Genomic DNA, 19,715 nt, shown 5'->3' on the forward strand with positions numbered 1-19,715 from the left:
CTGCATTCACTGCGCCGCCGCTCGCTCAGCAAGAAGGGGGTGCGTGAACCGCGGGGATTGCGCTACATAGTGGTTAATTAGAAGTCCCATTAAAACAAATGCTGTTTCAATTTGGCAACGATTTAAAAAAAGAAGACATAAGAGGCTTGCTGTTTGAAAAAAATAAATTAAAAAAAGACACCCGTTGTTGGCAGCTGCCAAGAAAATCCAGCGACTGTAAATCATATCCAGTGGCGATACTGTTTGTGCACAGATTATTGCTGCTGCCTGTTGTGTTTGCAATAGTTGTGAACTCTGAGGAAACCTGCGCTGACTGTGACATCACTAATGTGCACTACTACACAAGCAGTGCGTGCGCATTTGTAGATGTAACGGCTTGTATGGTACATCTGTATCAATCAATAGTAGCACGTTTAACGAGAACAATGCCTAGTAGAGAGTAGACCTCCACCAAGGCCTCAACATTGCTAATTTGGATCAACACCAAAAATTAGGGTAAATAAATGAAATTGTAAGAAAAGATGATTGAAACTTCAAATCCTTGATATTGACCTTTGTCTAGATCCTCACCAAAATGCAATTAATCTACTGAAAACAATTTTTAAACATGACAGTAGCAGCACATCTGAGAACTCCGCCAAGGTCAAATATTGCTAATTTGAAACAAAAAACAAATTGCGTTTGCATCCATATTATTATGGGCAAGCACTGATACCAGGTATCTGTATCGGGCGAAACTGGCCTTATTTCAAGGTATCGTGTACTGACAATGGTGGCTGATACCAGTATCGGTTAAAAGAAGTTGTACAACCACATGTTTTTATTGGGACTTTTTTTGGCCACTGGATTATTTTATTTATTTATTTGTGTGTTCTGAACATTTTTTTTTTTGATTTTTTGAATAAATGGATATAAGGTTATAGAAAATTTCCATTGATTTTTGGCAATTTTAAGGAAAAATGCTATATTGGACCTTTCCTTAAAATTACCTGTAATTAAATTTTATGTATGAGAAGACCTACTGGTCTCGGTAGATGGTATTGGTATTGGTGACTACTCAAAAGTTGAATACACGTACTGGTATCGGTCTGAAAAAAAAGTGGTATGGAACAGCCGTAGTTATTAGCATTCAGAAATTGGTCAAAATTAATAACATATATATATATTTCTGTTTAATTTTTGAATTATATTTTTTATATCCGTTTTTATTTTCACTTTTCGTCAAGTATGTTAAAAACAAAAAAAGCCAGCAATTTTTACATTAATATTAATATTTTAATCAATACTTATATATTTTAAATATTAACATTTAACACTAAAATATAAAATAATTACAAGAATAAATAAATAAATAAATAAATAAATACATAACTAAGTAAATAAATCTGCACCTCCCCAAAATCATTTTTATTGACCTTTGCCGCACCATCCTTCCAAAAAAAAAAAAAAAAAAAGTGTTGTTCTGGGCTTGGTGGAGTATTATTGGAAGTATTTATACTAATTTGATAATCGGAGATTTAGCTCTCTGCACTGCGATTGGCTGGCAACCAGTTCAGGGTGTACCCCGCCTACAGCCAGCTGGGATAGGCTCCAGCTCCCCAGCGACCCTTGTAACGAGTAAGCGGTTTTAAGAAAATGGATGGATGGATGGATGGATGGATGGATGGATGGATGGATGGATGATAGCTCTCTGCGTGTCTCCACGGCAATCGAGTGAAGCCGTTTCTGCCAAATATTTCGCTGTTGGCGCGGTGCATTCATGCTCTTATTTCTCACCTAACAACTTTCCCTTCCTCTCCATTTGGCTGCATGTCGTGGCGCGCTCAATATTGCCCCCACCCCCTCTCCACCGCTCACCCACCTCCACCGCCACCTTCCTCCCAAGCTCCAAAACGTCTCTCCCCTGGAGAGGCAGCGCCCAGATGAAAGGCTAAGGCGGACAATAAAAATGCTATTTAAATGCAAGGGTGTTTGTGTGCGAGTGCGAGATATTTCCCGCTGAAAGTGAGCTGCCGCATCCCGATAAATAATAAATATAAGGGGAATGTGATTTACATTTATCTCGCCGAGGCAGCCAATATGAATTTGGGTAAATCCTAGAAGATGGGGATTTAAGGAGCAAAATGACTGCGACTGATTCACATGCTGTGTGTCCCACGCATCCGCGATGCCGAGAAGGTGCACGGGCCTGCTACTGCTGCCTTTATTACGGTGTAGGCACAAACTTGGATGCTATCTAAAATAGACGCCGTGATACTGCGCTCTCGCCTGGCTCGTGCGTACTCTTGAAGGTGACTTTTGCCGGCGTCATTTTACACGAACAAGACCCTTACTACGATTTTATAGACCAAATCTATAGTCCAAATCTCATCCATCAAGGAACTTTTAAACCACCTTGGCGACTTCAACCGCAGAGAGAGGAGAGCCCCTCTCAGAGTCCCCAGTCCTCTTCTTCTTCAAAGGCACAACTTCCCCATCCAAAGACACCAGGTGGTGGATGAGAACTTCCCCAAAGCCATCTGGAAGTTGTTCTTCTTCCAATGTCCGAGTTTCTGCCACAGCGACCACCAAAGTTTTAGTCCACTTAGCCTGCCAGTACCCATCAACTGCCTACCATGGATGAAAAAGCTCCGATAGAACTCCTTCTTGAGCTCGATGGCATCTCTCTCTACCGGTGTAAAGGGTTTGGGGATTGCCCCCAGAACAGACACGACTGCCTTATGTTTATAGTTCCAGTTGGCTGCCACAACAATGATGGGACATAACATGGCCCATTTGGACTCAATATCCCCCATCTGGGATGTGGTCTAAGTTCTACCGTTGCTGGGAGTTGAAGTTCCTTCTGACAGGAGAATTGGCAAGACATTTCCAGGAAACCGACTATCCTAGACAAGCAAGTGCAAGGCCAATGACAAAACCACAGTCAATCACCCAACTACGGAATTTCTTGACCTCACTACAGAATCTCTTGACCTCACACTCCAGCTCAAGCTCTTTTCTTTCCAGAGATTTGACCTTCCATGTCTCTAGAGTTGGCTTATGTTGCCGGGAATCTTCCTGGTGCCCACACCTGCTCTGTACCTCTCACTGGCGGCAACTGTCGAGAGGAAGAGAGTCCACACTCTCTCAAGAGGACTGGTACCAGAGTCTAGTTGGAATCGCTTAACCTCACACTCCAGCTGAAGCTCTTTCCTGTCCAGAGATTTGATATTCCATGTCTCTAGAGCTAGCTTCTCTTACAGGGAACCGTCCTGGTGCCCACACCTGCTCTGCACCTCTCACTTGGGGCAACTCCAGAGAGGAAGAGAGTCCAAAACCTCTCAACAGGTCTAGTACCGGGGTCTGATTGGAATCTCTTGACCACACACTCCTGCTTAGGCTCTTTTCTTTCCAGAGATTTGACATTCCACATCTCTAGAGCTAGCTTCTTTTACCAAGGATCGTCCTGGTGCCCACACCTGCTCTGCACCTCTCACTGGGGGCAACTCCAGAGAGTAAGAGAGTCCAAAACCTTTCAATTGAACTAGTACCACAGTCTAGTTGGAATCTGTTGACCTCACTCTCCAGCTCAGGCTCTTTGCCTTCCAGAGATTTGACATTCCATGTCTCTAGAGCTAGATTCTGTTGCCGGGAATCGGACTGCCATCTGCTGAGGCCCAGCTCACACTTCACCAGCCTCTGTAGGTGTCTGCTACAGGAGGTGAGCCCATGGGAAGGTTGTTGACTCAAGTCGTCTCATCAGGTTGTGCCCTGCCGGGCCACATGGATACAGACTCAGTCATGCACCAGGTGTTCGCCATCAAGCCCCAAGTGTTTTATTTTCAGAGAGGGTCTTTGTCTGGTCCCACATCTAGATGGCTCACAAACCCATCCACCATTAAACGACAACAGCTCAGGGAGGAGTCCATTTTACAAAAATGTGCAGAAGAACCTACTATTTATATACTTAATGAAAGTCTTTTCCACTGAGAGCCAATAACTTCCACTTGTCTTCGGCTGGTTGGTGGGCAGGTGAAGCGTTGGCGGTGACCCCTTTCCCTTCCTCTGGGGGTTCAAAGGTGAGCAAGAGGATATTATGGGATGTCCACAGGCTTGCTTTTACCGTGAACCTGCCATCCAGCTCGCGGATGTTGTGTGAGTGTGCGCATGCAGCATGTGCTTCCTGTTAGTTCCAGATGCCACTCTGACAGGTGCATTGATGTGATTGATACCCCACTTTGACTTTTTACCCCCTCCTCTCTCACCTACACTTTCATGGCGGTGACCCCCCTTTGCGCCGAAGTTTATTCACATCGCTAGCGACGGGCCGGCCAATAAAACGAGCCCACTGGGCCGGAGCTCAGCTGGGTTTTGTGGCTGGGCGCTAGCTCCCCACTCAGTCTCCAGCTGAGAGCTATTTCACTATTTATTTACATGTAATTATGGCTATGAGGTGCAGATATTAACACTGTCAAGAACAATTTGACCTGACATTTTTCACCAAGCCTGGCCCCTGCTGGTTTTAGCAAACAAACCATGCCCACCCCTCCTCCTGCTGCTTCTCCCCATCCTCCTCGTCTTCCTCCAACCTTTTCTCCATCCGCTTCACTTTCACACACACACACGCCAAAACCACTCTCCTGGAATCAGAAAATCTGCCGTTTAATTTAGAAGTCTGTGTGCATGTGTGTGTGCGTGCCGGCACTTTTGAAAGGGGGCCTCTCTTGTTCCCAGTGGCTGAATCCATCCCATAGTTACTCAAGCATATCACTAGCAAAGAATAGACGACTGCTCCACTCACATTCTCCAATTGCAGTCCAATAGACGACGTATTAACCTCTGGTTAGCGCGGGGCGGAGACTTTATAGCTGGTACTGCGGTGTGTTTAAGAGGTTAGTGGACAGCTGTGCTCGCTCACATGTTACGGCATTACGAGAACAGTTGATGAAAATGTGGGCTGGGGTTGATTTTAATGTTTTGGGGTCAGGTCGGTATGTGCATTCGTGTATAATAATTTGTATTAAGAAACAGCTACTACCTACTAGAAAACCATTCTCTTTATTTATTATTTAATTATTCATTAATACTATTTACTAATAACAAAAAACATTTTCAAAACAAATAATTTTTTATTGTATTTTTTTTAAATGCAGCTACATTTCTTCCTGTTTTAGTCAAATATGATTAAATGAAAATGTCATTTATACCGTCAGCTGAGTACAGTTTTTAATCGTAATTAATTGCATGACTTCAATAGTTAACTCATTCAAACCCAAAAACGTGTAAATACGTTTTTTAATACTTTGTCCTTCCCTACCAAAAAGTTATTTATGTTTGTTTGGTTATTTTTTAATGCTAGAGCACACAGAATGTTTTGACGCAGCTTCTGACTTGAAGAGGTCACTTAAAGCAATGGTAGCTATTGCAAAAAAAGGTCAGCAGGTGGCAACAGAGTATAAGAGATCAGCCAGGGTCATGCTGCAACAAGCTGTTTTTGCCAGTTTTAGACAGTTTTGTGAACAAAAAAAAAGAAAAAAGAAAGCTATACTCTAATGCTAATTGCTGCAAAACGGAAACAGATAACAATATACCTTTTTTTTTTTAAATAATAAACTCTTGTTTTTCTTTTGGTAGGTTCCATTTTTTTATAGCAATAAAACACAATATTCTGTGGGCCTTGCAAAATCAGTCAAAATCCAGTTGCTTCAGTGAAAATAGCTGGGAGTGAATGAGTTAATCGCAAATTTTATATGTTTTAAATATACAATTACGTTTTTTTCTAAGTTTCATATTCTTGTTAATATAAAAGTGGAAAAAAAAGTTTAATAGAAATATGGCTGCATCTTTTTGTCATTGATACAGTAATTTCATAATAATTTGTAAAATTGAATTAAAATTATAAAGATGTACTGTACTGTAAAAAAACCGAGTGTGATATTGATTTGTGTTGAGCTCATTATTCTGCCACTAGATGGCATAATTGCATTTGTTAGACGGTGACCGCTCAGTGCATTTTTCTTTTCATATTAAGAGCTATTTAATCTTTAATGTGAAGTAACTGGTGAAATTCTGCACATTTTTTAAATTGTAAAATATAACTTGACCCCAGTCTCCACAAATATGTGCATTATTATTAAATTTATTACTGCTAAAATTTGACGTGGATGTGTCTGTTGTGTTGCGACTGGAATTACCCCAATAAGGCTTTCCAAGTAAGGGGCAGTCACTAATTGGTGGTTTAAAAAAAAATAGTTGTATGAAAGGAACTTTATATTAAGTCAAAATTAACGCATTAATTTTGACACCGCTAGAATATACATAATTTGACTCCAAGCTAACTTAAATGGAAGTAAGATGATTATGAATGATTATCAGTTTTACTATTTGCCTATTTTTTTGTGCGGGTGGGAGAGAGAGAGGAGAGGTGGAAGAGCTGAGGCAGTGAGGCACACAGCACAGGAAAGGCGTTGTGAAGAGTGACAGCTTGTTCCAGCGTCTGCTAATCATCCTCATCTGCGCCTCTGTGTCAATGCCCACTTTCTGTCAGTGCCAATCAGCCACTTAATTGAACACAATTAGCACCCCACCCCAGCACCGCATTCTTCAAAGACCCCCATGCCACTACCTCTCATTCCTCGTGGAAGACACTTTTCACTTGTTATTAATGTGCCGCGGTCAATTAAGGCGGTGGCATGCGGGCCAAAGCCCATCATCTGCTGCCTGCCACCGTCGCGCCCCCCCCCACCCAACCCCCACCCCCGCGCACCGCCGCCACCTCCACCGTGACCAAAACGCTTTAATTCAATTTATGCAATCGCTGTTATTTTTAAATAGTCATTTTGTCTGCTCATATGAGGGGCCTGACTGCCCGCTGGGCTGCCCCCCTCATCTCATGTGAGAGGGTGGGGGTGGGGGGGGTGGGGGGGGGTTTGATTCCTAGATAGTTGGAGTTATTAGATAAGGTCGATTGGGCATCGTATTTAAGGTTTGTGAGTCTGCCTAGCTTTTGGACATTGTATAAACAAGAAAGGAACCATATTTGGTAACTTTAAAGCAACTCAATATGCTTCACACAAATAGGGAACACAAACACAACAGCGAATGACATTCAAAGGCAAAGCAGAGAAAACGAAAATTAGCTTAGTAAAATTGCTAAAAGAGCGTACACTTACACCATTTAAACACATAATAACAGAAGACTTTCAAAATATTTAAAAGTAAAGTCAAGAAATAAAAATTGGTTTCTAAAATTAGCATGATTAATTATAAATAAAAAAAAAACATACGGTGAAATTGATTTAAAACTGTTTAAAAGATGAAAGGTATGGAGGGGTTTGGGGAAGAAAAGTTTTTAACCTAGTTTTAAAAGCATTTACAATCAGGGCTGATTTCCTTGCAGCACATCAGCTAGATGCTGCATCACCATGTTTAGTTTGAACTCTCGGCTCCACTGATTGACCCCACGACATTAACGGTCCTTTAGACAAAGTGGATGCCCATATATACATTTTACAGTACATGACTTTACATAAAAAAAAACCAAACAAACATGATTTCAACATTATTAAATAAATATATATTGCAATCTTTTTTTAAATAAATATATATATTATAGAACAAGGAACCATATAATGGAACGTCATCTGAAATGTATATGAATATAATTTATATATATATATATATATATATAAAACATTTAACATTTTAATCACATTTAATAAACTATAATATAATTTTAAAATAATTATATTTTTCCTTTTAATTAATATAATGATACTGATTTAAAATGTCCAAGATGTTGCAAAATAAAAAAAAGAAAATATGTATTATTATTATTATTATTATTATTATTATTATTATTATTATTATTATTATCCATCCATCCATCCATTTTCTTAACTGCTTATTCCTCACAAGGGTCGGGGGTGCGGGGGTGCTGGAGCCTATCCCAGCTGGCTTGGGGCAGTAGGCGGGGTACACCCTGAACTGGTTGCCATCCAACTGCAGATATTATTATTATTATTATTATTATTATTATTATTATTATTATTATTATTATTATTATTAACATTATTATCAGGTTTTTAAAGTCTAGTATTGAAAATGCATGACACAAATTTACCACATCGCGCTCATTATTGGACTCTAAAAAGCTTTTTCTACTTTTTCTGCGTGCGAAAATGCAACATTGACGCTTCCCAATGAGAAAAACTGATACAAATGTCGGACATTTTGAGTGTGAAAGGTCAATGTATCCCATAATGTCACTTTTCCCGATTGTTTGTGCGCATTTAGGAATATAGTTCGCTGTCTCTTGTCAAAGTCAGACACTTCCAGGATGAGCCACGGCTGTAATCGCGCCCCGAGGCCGGGCCCTTCCCAATATTGATCTGCAACTCAAGCGTCATCCGCGCCGATCTCCACTAATCGTTCTCCATCTGCTAAAGATGCTACATTCTGCGGCGTTCAGATAAACTCGCGCCCGTTTTGCCAGCGCTCATTTTATTTCCCCCACCTCCCGTCTGGGCCCCTTTGACCTCTGCCTAACTTAAAGGTACGTCTCGGGGGCATTTCATTTGGGCAGAGCGCCGCAGCTATCGGTGACAGAGGAACTAATCCAGTCTTGCGCAGATTAAGAGTATTTGTGGAGCTGCGGCTGTGCTGGATGGAACAGAGGGGCTCTCGCTATCAGCTCTCCAGGCAGGCGAGCCCTCAGGCCAGCGCAGTCCTACAGGAGTCTTTGTACTCCCCCCCCCAAAAAAAAGCCTCCACTTCCCTCGCACTCAATATCGCTTTCTATTCGAGCACTCCTGCTGTCTTCACATTTATCGTCTTCCATTTTCTACATACATTCGGTTATTAAAAAAAATAAAATAAAATAAAAATCTGCAGAATTATATTTTTTAACTGTATTAATGCCCGTTTTATCTTTCCACATCAATTTCTATTCACTTCTCGAGCACCCCTGTGCTGCCTCTTTCGTTTTTCGTACACTGGCACGTGTTCAGCAGGGAAGATAAGTTGAAGGTTTCCCTCCAGAATTCACTTCTTAACAGTATTATTCCAAGTTTTTCCAATCAAATATCAGATTCTCTTCACGTCTCGAGCACCTCCGCCCTCCCTCTATCGCCATTCTTTCACGTTTTTGTTTACACACACTTGCTGCGGGTGTTAAAACGGGAGGATGAGTTGCAGATTTCACCCGAGGATTTAATTTTAAAAAGTATTATTGCAAGTCATTCATTTCAGTATCATTTTCATTCGCATCTCGAGCACCCCTGCGCTCCTTCCATAGGCCTTTACATTTCCACTTTCCTATTATTATTTACCTATTTCACAAACACTGGTGCAGGCGTTCAGATGAGTTGATAAGTTGAGGAAATTTTCAGTTCAATATTACTTTCTCTTCACGTCTCGAGTATCCATGCCCTCCTTCTATAGGCCTTTTGCATTTCCACTTTCCTTCCTTTTAAAACTCACTTGGGAATGGGAGGGAAGGCAACAGATTTCACTTTAGAATTCTATTTTCAACCATATTAATGCAAGTTTTTCCATTTTAACTCATTCAATCCCATTTTCACAGAAGAAATCCCGTTCTCTCCCGGCTGTTTTACTGAATATTGACTGATTTTGCAAGGCCCGCAGAATATTGTGTTCAATTGCTATAAAAGCATGGAAATATTAAAATCTTTTCTTTCATCAGGAAAAAAAAGTATGTTTCTATCTGTTCCCGTTTTGCAGCAATTAGCATTAGAAGAGAGCTAAGTTTCATCAGTTTTCACAAATGTATTTAAAATTGTAAGTAATTTAGCTTTTTTTTCTACATGGCCTTGGTTGATCTCCTTTGCTCTGCTGCCACCTGCTGGCCGTTTGTGTAATAACTACCATTTCTGCAACCGTTCTTTGCAGTTGAGAGGCTGCATCAAAGCCTTCTGTGTACTTAGCATAAAAAAATAAAAATAAATAAAAAAACGGATAAATACGTCTTTGGGACACTTAAGACATTTTAAAAAAGCATATTTACACGTTATTGGGAGCAAATGAGTTCATATCACTTTCTCTTCGCATCTCGAGTACCCACTTGCTCCTCCTATAGGCCTTCGCATTTCCTCCCTCCCTCCCTTCTTTTACAGTCTACTGTAGGTGCTAAAAAAAAAAAAAGCTAAATATTTTCTCCATAAATCTGTTTTGCATTACATTAATGCACGTCTTTCGTTTCAGTATCACATTCTATTCGCATCTCGGGCACTGCTCCCTTCTACTATAGACATTCACTTCTCTGCTCTCCTTTTTATAACACACCGCTGCAGGTGTTTGATTGGTAGGAAAAGCTGCAGATTTCAGTCCAGAATGATATTTCCAATCGTGTTATTGCATGTCTTTCTTTTCAATATCACTTTCTATTCACGTCTCGAGCACCCCTGCCCTCCTTCTGCAGACCTTCACATTTCCACTTTCCCCTTTTCACACACACTGCTGTGAACGGGTGGATGGATACGCAGCAGATTTCACTCCAGAATTCAGAAGTTTTTCATTTCAATATCAATTTCTCTTCACGTCTCGAGTACCCATTCCTTCTTTCTATTGACCTTTTGCATTGCTACTTTCCCGTCTTTTTAACACTCAATGTTCCAAAGGGGGGAAAAAGCAGCAGATTCCACTCCAGAATTGTATTTGAAAAAAGTGTCTTTCTTTTGAAAACCTTTTTTCCATTCGCATCTCATTTTCTCATTTCCTTTTTTTAACTCGCACACTGCTGCAGGTGTTAGAATATGAGAAAGAAATGCTGCAGATTTAACTTTAAATAGTATCATTGCATATCTTTCATTTTGGTATTATGTTCTATTCGTGTCTCGAGCAGCCCCGTCCTCCTTCTCCCTCATATTTCCACTCTTGCATATTATTATTATTTTTTTACACTCACTGCCGCAGGTGCTTGAAAAAAAAAAAAAACTGTAGATTTCACTCTAGAATAAATGTGCACGTTTCTTTTCAATATCACGTTCTCTTCGCGTCTCGAGCACCCTTACCCTCCTTCGTTCACACCTTCACATGCACTCGCTGCTGCAGGCGTGACAAAAACGACACATTTCACTGCGGAAAGGGTTATTAATGCATGTGTTTATTTTTGCGTTAATTTCCACACGGCACAAAACAACAATGCACAAAGAGAAACTCGTCAAACATCCACACAGACTGAAAAACAAACAAACAAAAAAACGATGTGACTGTTTCAGGCATGAGAAGGCAGCTATGAAAGGCGCTCTTTATGTATGCCATTTATTTATCTGAAAGGATGCACATTGTATCAATTTACAATTCTCCGCAGGCTGCGGGGCTCGCAACTTGAGAGAATTAATTACTTTTTTTTTTTGTTATTATTTTTAAAGTAATCTATCTGTAGGGGAGGGAGGGGTTAGAGGGAACAGCCCGGAGCATTGTCCTTTAAACTAAAGTCCTGGCTCGCATTATCTCCCCAAGCAGCTCTCGCATTTGCACCAACAACAAAACGAGCAGCTGAGGAAGAGGAAGGAGCTTGGCGGTGTGAAGAGGATGACAAAAAATAAATAAATGAATGAATACATAAAATGTGGCACGTGAACAAAACATATCAAGAAGTTGATTTGGTAAAGGTTGAAATATTTGACATATATGTCTGCCGAAAAGCATTTTCATGATGTGAGTTTGCAACCCAAACTCTCAATACTTGGCTACAATTTTATTAAAAAGTTACTTGAAGTGGGTATAACTACTCTAAATTTTTTATTTTTTTATTTTTTTATTTTTTTTATTTTTTTTTATTTTTTTGGATTCCAGAAAATTTTAGAAATGGTGGTCATTTGCTCCCAATAACGTGTAAATACGTTTAAAAAAAACAATGTTTTGAGTGTCCCAAAGACGTATTTATACGTTTTTTTTGTTTTTTTAATGCTAGAGCATACAGAAGGCTTTGATGCAGCCTCTCAACTGCTAAATTACTTTCAATTTTGAATAGATTTGTGAAAACTGATGAAACTTAGCTCTCTTCTAATGCTAATTGCTGCAAAACGGAAACAGATAGAAACATACTTTTTTTTCCAGATGAAAGAAGAGACTTTAATCTTTCTTTTGATATCAATAGAACACAATATTCTGTGGGCCTTGCAAAATCAGTCAAAATCCAGTAAAACAGCCGGGAGCGAACGGGATTGTTTCTGTGAAAATGGCTGGGAGTGAAAGAGTGAATATTTTTGTGCTGATAAAAGAGCTCTTTCAAGTAAAGAAGATATAGTTCAGATTACTTTTTGGTGGAAATCCTACTAAATTCTTGTTAGAGCATAGTAACATAAAACTATACCCCTTCTTAGTATTTTAAACCAAAATTAGCACAAGGGTGCTGTAAAAAAAAAAAAAAAAAAAAAAGTGCTTATCTTTGCTGCTTCAGCAAAAATAAAACGATTAAAGGCAAATTTTTTCTTTTGGAGAAGTCCTGACGGCACTGTCTGACCCATCATGATTCACTAAAATAGCAACAAAAAAAACCAAAAAAAAAGTGTGACATCGGCCATTTCTTGAGATAAGGCATCCATTTTCTTTTGAAGAACTTTTATGAGCGTGAATATTAATTGCAGCGATTGTTGGCCATTGCGCTTCATCAGAGAGGCGATGCAATCGAGCTTCAATTAAAAGCTAAAGTGGACTCACCCTGCAGGACACTTTGTCAAAGCGTCTCATAACGGGACTCTTCCTTTCATACGACCAACACGTGGAAACGAATGCAGGAATTTGAGCGAGCGCTTCGGAGACGCGAAGGATGTGATGAATGTATAGGAAGGCTCGATTCCTCCCGCGCTGGCTCGCTCGATCGCACATGTCTGCGTGGCGACGGCCTCCGCGAGGGCCTAATTGGTTTAGCAGCCGAGGGGTCGGAGGTCGGCGTAGCGTAGCCAAACTCAACATGAACCTGATGTTGTGAGGAAGGCCTGCTCGCTATAGGAGGGAAGCATGTGTGGGACAACAAGTCTGGGGGTTTCCATCACCTCTTTTTTTTTTTTTTTTTTTTTTTTTTTTAAACATCTTCTTTCCTTTTCCTATACAAACATTGTCTGTTACGCATTGTGTTGAGGATTTTTCTTGGATTTTATTTCATTTTAATATGCATTTTAGTCTGTTTTTTTTTCAAACTTTGTTTTCATTTTTTTGCTACATTTAACATGTTTTTGTGTATATAATGCATGACATGTGTATGTGTATAAATGTGTCTACTGTATGTGCATATATATTGGAGATGTTTGATATTTCTTTCAGACCAATACTAGTATGAGTACTCAACTCTTGAATAGTCACCAGTACTGATACTGTACCATTACCACTCGTATTTGTGAGACATAAAATTTCCCCCAAAAAATAATGATAGATAATTTTAACAAACCTATATATCCCAATAGATATTTTTTTCCTTGAAATTGCAGGAAATTAATTGCTATTTTTAAATGATATATATATATATATATATATATATATATATATATATATATATATATATATATTTTAGTATTTAATATACTTTAAACCACTTTACTTTAAACCAAACCCAGTTTCCTCATTTTATTTAATTATGTATTTATTTATTTATTTATTTATGTATTTATTTATTTTCATTTTGATATAATATTTTGCTTAATTAAGTTTTGTAATTTTCCAAGCTTTCTCCCTATTTTTAGTACTTTATTTAGTGTCACGAGAGGATAATGGTTCGTATTTTTGTGCATTTTCGATTATCTAGTATTTTTACATTGTATTAAATATTTTTTGTAGTTTTTATAGATTTTTAACATAATTATTATTTTTTTTAACATTATTTCTACCTCTACTGCTTTAGTGTTTACTGTAACGCCCCGCTATTGTTTTTTTTGTTTTTTAAATTAATATAGTATATCCAGCATTTCTTATTTTATTATTTTTGCTAATTATTTAACATGTTTTTTGTATTTATTTAGTAAAATTTTATACAAGCGGCGATTACCACTACCACCCCCACACCAACCCATCCCGCCTCTTTCCTTGTGCATCCATAACAAGGTGATTGAGTGAAGCACAACTGGCGGTAATCTCTTCCATTTGAACACATTCCGAGCGCTTCCTCTGGCGAATGCCACATGCTATTACAATAATCTAGAATATTGAATTGGAAGCTTTATGCAGTGGGAATAATGCACGCTCGCTCGTATTGCGGGGCCGAGCTCTAACCTGCAGTATCAGCGGGCCTCTTTCCGACTCCGCGCGGGGATCTGAGGGGATCATTTACCAGTTCCAAGTCCATTACTATTCATGAGGCGGCGGGCTCGGGGGCGAGGGATTAGGGACTCCCTCGGCGCTTGTTGTGCCGTCGGCTCCGGCTCGGGCCTCGGGCCGCGGTACGGGGGCCGTCTGGCGCGGGGCGGCGGGTCTATTATCACCCCGGGACCCTAATGTCCCTCATCGGAACACTCAATGACAGTGCCAGCTAATGGGAACAGTCGCTCTTGTTCGAGTAACTCCGCCCACCGACCCGTCCTGAAGAAAAAGATGGGCTGCTTCAATGGCGACTTTCTACAGTATTGCCGTGTGATTGGCTAGTGACCAGTGCCCTGCATCTCGCTCAAAGTCAGCTGAGATAGGCCCTAAAACCCTTTTCACACTGCACTTGTGTGAAAGAGTCCAAATTACTAGCAATTATTAGAACTGAATCATAATCAATTTAGTAGATTACTAGGTTTATCAGTTCTTAAAATAATGCTAACAGTAATTCACACAAATCTGTCTTTTGACGTGAGGGTTGTTTTTGGCGCCCCCTCCAGGTGATGAGCATCCTGAGCAACGGGAGCGCGGTGCCCTCGCAGCCGCAGCACGACTTCTCCATCTCGCCGCTGCACGGCAGCCTGGACGCCTCCAACCCCATCTCGGCCAGCTGCAGCCAGCGCTCGGACCCCATCAAGGGCGTGGACAGCCTGGCCTCGTCGCAGTCATACTGCCCGCCCACCTACAGCGCCACCAGCTACAGCGTGGACCCCGTCGCCGCCGCCGCCGGCTACCAGTACAGCCAGTACGGCCAGAGTAAGTGACCTCGACCAAAGACATTCTGATTTGCTGGCCAATGAAAAGACTACAAATATCTTAAATATGCAACAAGGACCTAAAATATGAAAAACAAATGCTATGTATGGTGCTAAAACTACAAAGTTAAATACAAAAATTATAAAAATGGTAAATATCATACCAAAAAACATATACTAAAATAATAAAAAGAAAAGCTAAATAATGCTAATGCTAACGCTGGCTTTTGTGTGCATAATTCAATAGCACCGACATGAGGGAAGGAGGTAGAAGAGGTGGTGGCCAGGATATGGAGGGTCAGAGAATTTTGTCTGCCCTTGTCTTGGTTCTTGAAGTGTGCAAATGGTACATTAAATAATACGTACAATATAAAAATGACCCAAAAAAAACACTAACAATAAAACCAAATATTAAACATTATGCTAAAAAATACAAAATACAATAATCAAAAATAATTTAAAAAATATTAAAATTACAAAATAGAAAATTATTTTAATAATTAATAATAGAAATACTCAAATACACCTTGAATGCTTTAAAAATGCTAAATACAAAATATGTATTAAATACGCTAAAAATAAAAAGAATGCAAAATATCACTTTATAAAAACAGCTAAACACTAAAAAAAAATGACATTTTTAAAAGTACTGAATGCTAAAATTACTTCCATTTTAATTGTATTGAACATATAAAATAAAATACTAAAAAATACAAAATAAGATATTAAAATAGAAATACATAATTTATTAAATATTAGTAAATAAAATACTAGCTTACCTTATTATATACTAAAAGTGCAGAGATAATATAACAAATAGAAAAATACAAAATGTACTAAATATTATAAACGATTAATAAATGCTAAAACTCAAAAAATTGTTTTTATAAGAAATTAAAATATATATTTTTTTACAAATACATATAATATATCCATCCATCCACTTTCTTGACTGCTTATTCCTCACAAGGTTCATGGGGGTGCTGGAGCCTATCCCAGCTGGCTATGGGCAGTAGGCGGGGTACATCCTGGACTGGTTGCCAGCCAATCGCAGACATATAATATACATTATCAAAAATATATAAAATTAGTATGATGATTTAAAAAGCAACAACTATCACATTTAATTTTAAAAATGCAAAAAAAGAAAATTCTCATCTCTATTTACTTTAGTAAACATCCGCAATATCGAAATTCCCTATTTAAGTACACACTATGTGCATTTTGATCGCATTTTTTTTTTTTTAAAGATCTTCAAGTACACTTCTAAAATATTACAAAGACGTTTAAGCATATCTAATAAGTGTAATATAAATAATGCCTGGGGTTTATTACATATTTATATGTGCCCCATTCTTGGAAAATGCCTTTCAGAAAATCCAAATAATGATAGAACACAAGAGAAAATGCCAGAGACCATCTTGACCTTTGCACCTTAGCCGATGGAGTCCGAGACACGTGCTCTTGATAAAGACCCCCCAACGCCGCCCCCGCCCCACATGATGCCTGAGTCACATCCCTCTCCACTTGGATGGGAAAGAGCAAGAGGGCCACTTCAAAGAGCGGCACGCCCTCGGGGCCGCCATGTCCTCTTGCCCACCTCTTCCTCTCGCCTCCATCTTACACACGCACAGCCTGGGGGCAGGAAAGAGTTAGCTTTATTAGATTAGCATAATTGACTGATGCTGTCGCGGCCATTCAGCAAGGTAAAAAAAAAAAAAAACAGCACGCCTCCCCGAGCGCCATTTGTTTATACTTCCTCTCGGCGCTCGCACATTGCGTCACGGACGCATCACGTGGCGTCAGGCGGATGCGGGCTGATGGCGGCTTAATTAAGACGCTGATTGAGCGCAGTGGACGGCTAATGAATGGAAGGGGAGCCGCCGTCGGATGATGAAAATGATCGGCCGCGCCGAGTGTGGAGGGCATGAAATCGCAGATGCCAAGTGTAATGAAGACTGGCACGCGCGCTCGCACATTCATGGAGGTGGGGGGTGGGGGGGGAGGGCTGAGTGACAGCACGGAGGCTCTACCAGGCGGTGGCACATGCTCTGTGCCAGCAGCGTGCCAACATTCATTTTTTAAAAATAGTATCTTTCACTCTGTTTTGTGACACTTTATTTCACATTAATCACTGAAAGTGAATAGAGCTTCACATATGTCACATGACTCACATGGCTAGCATATACGTATCAAAATAGTCGTCCGTCAATCACAGATATGTTTGTGGAGATCTACAGACAAAAAGTGCCAGAAAAAAAGTTGGAATATAATGACAATAAAGTTCTGATATCAACATTTCCAAAATCAAAATTAGAATGTTATGAGAAAATTTTAGATTAAGTCGTAAAATGAAGGGAAAAATTACAATTTAGCCAAATAAAGTTGTACATTTCCATAAAACAAAATCTGATTTACCGTGGCCCTTGTGAGGAATAAGCGGTCAAGAAAATGGATGGATGGAAAATCTGATTTTAAAAAAAAGTTGTAAAATTACAAGAATAAATTTGTTATATTGAAGGGAAAAAAAGCATCATTTTAAAACATTAAAAGACAAAAGTTGTTAAATTATTAGAAAAAGTATGCAAGAAAGTCAGTACATGTTTCAAATTTTACAACATTTTGCCAAAATTTTGGTTTGACCATTTTGTGAAAAAACATTTTTTTTCATAATTTATGAAAATATGAAAATAAAATAATAAAATTCAAGAAAAAAAAGGTGAGGAAAAAAGATGTATATTCACAAGAATTAAGTCGTCAGTTTACAAAACCGTATAAAAAAAAAAAGACATTTAGCTTTTTACAAAATATTGCAAAAACAAGAATTAGTATTAGAATTAATTTACCATAATTACTTTGAAATTTTACAGTACTCAGTAGTCACAATATTATGGAAATAAAATAAAAATTTACAAGAAAAAAGTTACAATATTTTGAGTTTTAAAAAAGTTGTAGGTTTAGAGTTACTGTTACGAGTAATGTTACAAAATAGTAAAGAAAAAATACATTTTACAAAATGTAATAAAATGTGTATATCTTACAAAACTGCGAAAAAATTATCATAATTTTACAAAATTAAAATCTGAATTTATTTTAAGAAAAAAAGTACTATTTTGAGGACTTACATTACCTACATTTTGTTCATTGATGAGAAATAAGTCATAATGATACAAAGCAGTAAAAACTAGTACAACATTGTCCAAAATTTTTTGAAAAAGTTTTAATTATAATTTTAAGAAATTGTAAGAAAAAATGTATGCAAAGGAAAAAGGTGCACTGGAATTAGGTGAAAGAGTCATATATTTACAAGCATTAAGTCTCCACAAAATTATAAAAAAAATAAATAAATAAATAAATAATAATAATAAATGAAATTGAAACTTATTTTACAGAATCTAGATGAAACGTTATATTTAAAATTTTGCGACGATTGATTGAAGATTGATTCCTTGAAGACGGTTGCTGGTCCAGTGAGTGCATTGAAAGTTTGTTGTGGTGTTTGTGCGTAGCCGCCGTGGACTACCTGGCGAAGAACGTGAGTTTGTCCACCCAGAGGAGGATGAAGCTGGGCGACCACTCGGCCGTGCTGGGACTGCTGCAGGTGGAGACGGGTCAGGCCTACTGAAGCCCCCCACCACCACCACCCCGAGGATGAACATGCCGCTGGGCTGACTGACTTTGATGTGGATAGTAGTTAACGATACCATTTCAACCACTTTCTCTGCTTTTTTTTCATCTTGTTAATATAATTGTTGCTGTATGATTGTTGTTAATATGTTATTTGATTCCACCATGAGGAGGAGGAGGATTGTTTTGCCCCCCCCCAACCTGCTCTACTTCTCCCTGAGTTCCATTTTATTTTATTTTTTTTTTAGATGGGGGCGAATTGACCTTGCTGACTTCATATCCATCTTGACATTCTAAAAGCACTTGGTTACTCTGTGGGAAGTCTGGCTGGAGGGAATCTGCAGGGAATTTTAAGCAGTGTTTCGGCGGCCAATAGCCCCCCATCATCCTTCTCAAACTCCCCCAACCTCCATTCCATCCTTAGCCGTGGTCCATAGGGAAGAGTGGCTTTGTTTGGGGGGGGGAACAATTGGGGACATGAATGTATTTTGTTTAGAAATATGGAAGCCTGACCACATTAGTCTTAATCCCGTCCGCCATCGTTCAAAGCAGATTAAATCGTGCTAGTATGAAATTAGGCACCTTCACTTGGCCCCACACAAAACAAGCATTCCTTCCAAAACATTCCAACTGAAAAGCATTCCAACACTTTTTACTGTGAAAAAACTACACAACCTCATTTTATGATGATGAAATTGACAATTACGATTCAACGAAGTAACAAAGTCAAGTTGCAATGACTGAAGAAAAAAAGTTGCATTTTTACAACAATCATGGTGGAATATTACGAGAAAAATTTCAATTATTTAACGAGTTCTTTTTGTTCTTCATGAGAAAACACTGATGAATGTCAAATTTCAAATAAAGACAATATTTAACAAAAATTTAAGTTGTAATTTTTACATAAAAATACAACCAGAAAAATAAGTTGTAATTTACTGTAATTAAAGACGGGGGAAATTGCTATTTTGGATCAGAGTAAAATTTCATGAAAATAAATTTGCAATTTAACAAAAAAAAAAAATGAAATTTTAA

At 38.7% G+C, this 19,715-nt stretch overlaps 1 protein-coding gene across 3 annotated transcripts in view; it reads left to right on the forward strand.

The window, feature by feature from the left end:
* The window catches only part of pax7a (paired box 7a), a 72,206-nt gene extending 53,340 nt beyond the window's left edge, over window positions 1–18,866 (forward strand). For all 3 annotated transcript variants that reach the window (XM_077529964.1, XM_077529966.1, XM_077529965.1), the window contains 2 exons: window positions 14,799–15,054; window positions 18,563–18,866. In XM_077529964.1, the coding sequence (XP_077386090.1) occupies window positions 14,799–15,054; window positions 18,563–18,678 (372 nt within the window). In that variant the 3' untranslated portion in view covers window positions 18,679–18,866. The remainder of the gene's footprint in view (window positions 1–14,798; window positions 15,055–18,562) is intronic.
* The last annotated feature ends 849 nt before the right edge of the window (window positions 18,867–19,715 follow it).

This window comes from Festucalex cinctus, chromosome 8, assembly GCF_051991245.1.
Source record: "Festucalex cinctus isolate MCC-2025b chromosome 8, RoL_Fcin_1.0, whole genome shotgun sequence".
NCBI classification, from domain to species: domain Eukaryota; kingdom Metazoa; phylum Chordata; class Actinopteri; order Syngnathiformes; family Syngnathidae; genus Festucalex; species Festucalex cinctus.